General features: G+C 40.4%; 1 protein-coding gene across 1 annotated transcript in view; it reads left to right on the plus strand.

The window, feature by feature from the left end:
* LOC134818072 (integrin-linked protein kinase-like) overlaps positions 1-6,457 on the plus strand; it is a 28,683-nt gene extending 22,226 nt beyond the window's left edge. The window contains exons 9-11 of the mRNA XM_063827486.1: positions 4,653-4,752; positions 4,973-5,103; positions 5,281-6,457. Coding sequence (XP_063683556.1) covers positions 4,653-4,752; positions 4,973-5,103; positions 5,281-5,427 — 378 coding nt within the window. The 3' untranslated portion in view covers positions 5,428-6,457. The remainder of the gene's footprint in view (positions 1-4,652; positions 4,753-4,972; positions 5,104-5,280) is intronic.

Raw genomic sequence — 6,457 nt, forward strand, 5'->3', positions numbered from 1 at the left:
GCTATCATATCTAGCAAGGGATCCTTGGGAACATGGCTAACATTAGGCTGCACCTTCTTGGCTGACAACATGACAATGTTTTGTCTTATTCCGGAACATTTAATGTTATTGATCCTGTTGGGTATCTTCAACATTGAAGGGCTCCTTCTTGGCTCCCAGGTTTCAGAGTGAAAGTTGGGCCTCTTTTGTCTGTTTCCAGTATTTTCCTATCCCACAGATTCATTCAATTGGTGCATACTGCCATATTTTAGCAACGATTCTGTAGGACATTGCAAAGATTGGACAGTGCCTTGTTAACTGACAATGACACTTGAGAGCCTGTTTATTGTCGCAACATTACAACTATGCGACTAATAAATAATGTTCCGATCCGGATATTACAATGACACATGCCTTGAGAAAAGTGTGCAGATAACATTCAATTTTGTGCAGATAGGATTCATATCAGTTTGTTCACAAAATATGTGGAAGTGAAGTTAGAATCACTCTTGTGCAAAGAACAAGGTTACCAGGTTACCAGGTTACCAGGTTACCAGGTTACCAGGTTACCCGGTTAAGGTATTTCCGACCCATGCTTGAAGAACAGTAAACAGTTGCCTTCAATTGGTACATGCTACAGTATCTTCACTACTGCAGGAACCAACTTCATCTACTCTTACAGCCGGACAGCTGCAAGCTGTTAGGTTATTCATTACTGCACTGGAGAGAACCTTCCTGGCTTGGAGACACAACTATCAGATCCTACTGCAGTCAATTGGTACATGCTATAGTATATTCACTTTTCTGAATGTCTTGCTGATATCAGATGCAAGAAAGTAGAGTTATTATTGCAATGGATCCTGCTGGGTACCCACTGCACTGGAGAACTCCTTCCAGGCTCATGGAGTTTTGGATCATGAAAGATCAGCGATAAGAATCAGCTACATTCAATTAGTACACGCTTTCTTATTCTAGCAAAAGATCCTGGTGGACAGTTTAGACGAGGACCAGTCCGGTGATGAGTAGCAGAAGAGTAGGTGCACGAGGACTAGTCCGGTGATGAGCAGCAGAAGAGTAGGTGCACGAGGACTAGTCTAGTGATGAGCAGCAGAAGAGTAGGTGCACGAGGACTAGTCTGATGATGAGCAGCAGAAGAGTAGGTGCACGAGGACTAGTCTAGTGATGAGCAGCAGAAGAGTAGATGCACGAGGACCAGTCCGGTGATGAGTAGCAGAAGAGTAGGTGCACGAGGACCAGTCTAGTGATGAGCAGCAGAAGAGTAGGTGCACGAGGACTAATCCGGTGATGAGCAGCAGAAGAGTAGATGCACGAGGACTAGTCTGGTGATGAGCAGCAGAAGAGTGGGTGCACGAGGACTAGTCTAGTGATGAGCAGCAGAAGAGTAGGTGCACAAGGACCAGTCTAGTGATGAGCAGCGGAAGAGTAGGTGCACAAGGACCAGTCTAGTGATGAGCAGCAGAAGTGTAGGTGCACGAGGACTAGTCTAGTGATGAGCAGCAGAAGAGTAGGTGCACGAGGACCAGGTGATTAACAGTTCGGCAAGGGCGCTGGCAGAGACCACAGTAAGAGACCTTTCTGTTAATCTGTTTTACTGTTTCTTTATCCAAGCTGGAAATTTGACTCTGAAATTAGCGTTACTCAATACTTCAACAAAATTCGCACGACCATTACAGCCTATATTATTATATTAGAAGTCAATTTATTTATCATAATTTATAATCAAGTAGGGGGGGTCAATAAAAGTCAGCACACAAACGTTGGGGCGGGGTCCGGACTCTAGGGCGTAAGACTCTAGGGCGTAAGACTCTAGGGTCTTAGGGTTAGGGTTAGGGTTAGGGTTAGGGTTTGGGTTTGGGTTAGGGTTAGGGTTAGGGTTAGGATAAGGGTTAGGGTTAGGGTGATGGTTAGGGTTAGGGTTAGGATAAGGGTTAGGGTTAGGGTTAGGGTTAGGGTTAGGGTTTGGGTTTGGGTTAGGGTTAGGGTTAGGGTTAGGGTTAGGATAAGGGTTAGGGTTAGGGTTAGGGTGATGGTTAGGGTTAGGGCGCCGCCCTAAAGTCTCACGCCCTAGAGTCTTACGCCCTAGAGTCCCGGACCCGTTGGGGCTTATTTCTCAGGCACTGAGTGCCCTATTTAAATAACTCTGGTATTACTTGCTATTATTGTTCATTCGAGTAATATATCATCAAATCAAATAGTATAAACGATGTTCATTTTTACGAATGAACGTTCATTTTCACTTTAGCCGCACTATGGTGATCCTGCAGAAAGCACTGAACTACGATTTCGTAGTGTACGTTATCAAATGATCTCTTTAATTGCGATATGTTGAAATGGAGTTTGTAGCATATAATAATATTCATATATGTTATAATATAATAATCGCAAACACGAGAGTTATCGCAATTCAATGTTGATTTTGTGTGGTTTTCTAAAAATCGAATTTTTAATTTTTTTTCGGAATCCTCGTATTAGTATTTACAGTATACCGTTTGCCAAGTTACATGTCTCTAATATGAAAAATGGCCATAACATGGTATAAGAGTATATGACCCAAGGTATGTGTATTGACTTTTGACCTTTCGTTTCCCCTGAGCACCGCTCAATTAATAAAATCAGAATCATAATGTTATGTTCAAACAAATTAATGTTTAGGTTATTCTTTAAAAACCTACCTTTTTTGACTAGCCGGGTAAAAACTGTGATTGACAAAAAGAAAACAATCGCTAACGGCTACGTTAAGGAAATGAAATGATTACCTCCTAGAGTGATTATCTATCTTGCCGTGATTTTACTGCAGGCCATCTCATTCTCTAGAAATATGTGGTGTCCTACTCGGGTCACGTGATTATTTTAGAGATTTCCTGTGGCAATTTTGGATGTTGAGTAGCAACCGAACTCCAAATTTTGCACATTATTTTTTAGTTTAAAAATTTTACTAACAAAAGTCTTGAAGGAACATGGCCACCGTACCATTGTTACAGTTATTTCAGTAATTTGAGATCCAGTTCCTATTATATACGAAATCTTCAACATAAAAAATTGGGATTTCTTGCGGGGAAGGAGAAATTTTGAATAATCTCAGCATACCATTGACATAAGCTCAGAAATACCTCAGTATTCTACCTACTACTTTATCTGTGATACAGGGCTGGAAGTCGAATAACATCACATGTTTGGTTTCTGTTACGAGATCATAAAAAATATATGGAAAATCAATCAAAATAAATACTGTACAAAATCGAAGATACATAGCATCAAATAATAACATGTTCGCAAATGCAAAAGATTCCCAACTTCCCCCTACAAGCATCTACCGTAGAGTGCTGTGTCATTGGAACAGAGTACGGACTCTTTAGACAAACCAGATCTCAGTCGTGGACAAATCGAGGGAAATTGGTTCTATAGTATTTGTTCGAGGTATGGAGGGGACAGGGGCTCTTTTGTTCAGTCGTTTGAGGGATGTGATCACTGATTTCACCATCCCCTTCATTTGTACTCTTTTCTTTTGGTTGGAAGGGTTACTTGAGCTGCCAGCTGACTTCTTGTCCTGACCATGGTTCTTAGTGGAGGTGAGAGGTGAAGGTCTGGAGTCAGTGCAGTTTGAGGGAGCAAGGAAACTTTGAAAGAGGTGAGGATATCGGTTCTTTAGTGAGCACCCAGAATCCTGTATCAGGATGGAGGGCTGTAGAGATTCGTCCTCCCAGTTCTGTACCTGGCAGTGCTCCGGTCTCTCGACACAGCTGCCCTCAAGTATGAAAGTTAGGAGTCCTATCTTGGAGTTCTCAGTGTTCCTCTCCTCGGCACAACTGGTAGTTGAGTGGAACTGGGTGCTGCATCTCACATGAACTGTGCTGGTACGGTAGGTAGCTGGTTTAATAGGACTGGGATAGTTTGGGGTGGGGCACTGCAGTCTGGAGCTGCAGTTGCGAGCTGATTTGACTGGCGAGGAGAAGAATTGAGGAGATGGGAATGAAGGAGTAATTGCTAGAGACATATCAGCAGTCGAGAAAGTAGTTGTTAAAGTAACACGGAGTTTGTAAAACAGTTGATTGCAAGTTGTAGAGTGTATGGGAAATGTGAATATGAGATGGTAACCGTCTGCTTCCTTTTATACTAGCCATTAGATCCCGCCTATCTATTGGATACCGTAGACTGCTGTCATAATTAGTTTGGGTTTGCAATTCCCAGGGTGTCTGAAAGTTCCCAAACTAATTGAAGGGTTGACTAAGATCAGGTTACCGGGGAGAGGACTAGCTTTACATCGGGCCCAGCTATTACGTTCCGTCTGGGTAATTGATCGTGAGAGATCACAACAGGCCTGCATCACGTGACACTAGTCTGAGTAGCGTGTCACGTGATACCAGCCTACATTAGATCCTGGGATCAAATCGCACGGACAGGGTGACGATATGACGCTTTGTTAGGCTGATCGGGTGAACAAGTCTGTCTAGTGTTGGGTAGCCATGATCAAGTGAATATACAGCTACCCTAGACTTATCACTTCAAACTAGTGCTCGAGCACCGGTAGACAGATTATATCTTATCATGGTTGGTTGGTCACGTGATGTAACGAAACTGGTGACTGATCATAGGTGACATTAACACAGCTTAATGATTTCTATTTTGTAATATCTAACTCTCCTCTATTTCAGCTGGAGGATGACATGACTGCTAGACTGAGTTTACCCTCAGTTCACTTACCGTTTGTCAGAACGTCTGTGTTCTCCCAACCTTCTTATCTTAGTCCTGAGGGTACGTTTTTATTACGTTTTATTGATTGTTCGATTTTCCAGAAAGATCTACGAATTTGTTTGTAAAAACTGGACATTTGAAATGAATGATTTATAATGTGTATCGTAACACAGTTTGAATTTATTGCAAGTAACGCTGAGGTTCAGAAATATCTTGAATTATTTACAAAAAAACATGCAATAGTGACCCAGATTATCTGATAATTATGCGCGTCTTTCAGCTGCACGTGCGCGACTAGACCGAGATGACCAGAAGAAGGCTGACATGTGGAGTTTCGCAGTCCTGTTTTGGGAGATGGTCACTGGAAGAGTTCCTCATGATGGAGTCCCACCAATGCTCGTCGGAATTAAGGTAAAAATACTTGCAATGAGGGTATAAATACTTATGATATGGAGTAATGATACTAAAGATACTATGAAACCATTTTTGCTACGATTTCTTTCAACCGCTTAAAGTCCTCTGTAGACTGTAATCTGCATCTTTAAAAAAATGAATGACTTTATCCAAAATTAACTTATTTCTCATCAGATCGGGAAAGACGGTCTCCGTCCTGAACACCCAGAAACCATGAGTCCATCAAACAAGAGATTCCTGGACATTTGCTGGAACAGAGATCCACTCAAGAGACCGAGCTTCGAGCGAATCATCCCCATTCTCGAGAAAATGGCTGGTTAAAAACCGACGTGATGTTAGGTGTACTGATTGCATTCATAAGAAGGACTCCGAAAATGAACTTTAAATTTAAATTGTTGAGATATCTTGGACTGAAAACTTATGACTTGAATGGGATTTTGTTTTGTTATTTTAAAATTTATAATACCTTTATTTTCTGTAATTTGGTATTGCGACGATGGCTAAGGCTTCACTGAGAGTAGTACAGTGCTGTAAAGGAGCGATGAAGTAGAATTCTCAGTGTGGTGATAATATCGAAATATAGTGCTGTCGTAATTAATTAATTAATTATGGTTACCTTTGAGGGTGTACTCAATCCGCAACGCCGCAATAGCAAATTATATAACACTTTCACTACTTATAAATTAAGGTGTCATTTATTAAGTTCATATATTCCGTATATTTTATTGTACTTAAACTTTGTATAAATTTGGTATAATACATTAATGTGACAAATTCAACGTTCTTTTAAAGTTTAAGTGAAGATTTTTACAGTTTTGAGATGACTTGGCAGGTAGCCAGCGGGTTCCCGCACATTCCAGCAGGTTCCCGCACATTTAAAGAAGGAGAAAATAACGTCTCTTTGCCTTAATTTTTCGATTTTTGAAGAATAACTCTTAGCGTTCGATCATCACATCACAAATATTACGAATATTACAAATGAATTTATATTCGATTGTCTCGTCATGATTTGACAATTTTGATCGATCTGATATTATACTCTTTAAATTAAATTACAAATTATGAATTAAGAATCTGTAATACTAGAAATAATAGACGATATCATATGAAAATGTTACAAATATAAACACTTATGTTATGAATATGAACACAGTTTATGTTATAAATATAAACAGTTTAACAGTGCTGGAATTGAGTTTGCACGAGGATTGATGATCACCACATTAGGTTGGACACATGATGATGCTTTTCCAATATGGTTTTGGTTTAACTTCAAGTTTATCATGGTTCTTGACTGATAAATAATTAGATGGTTAAGACATCGCTGTATTGTACAAATTCCAACTTCATA

This window comes from Bolinopsis microptera, chromosome 7 (assembly GCF_026151205.1).
Source record: "Bolinopsis microptera isolate Bmic1 chromosome 7, MBARI_Bmic_1.0, whole genome shotgun sequence".
Taxonomy (NCBI): domain Eukaryota; kingdom Metazoa; phylum Ctenophora; class Tentaculata; order Lobata; family Bolinopsidae; genus Bolinopsis; species Bolinopsis microptera.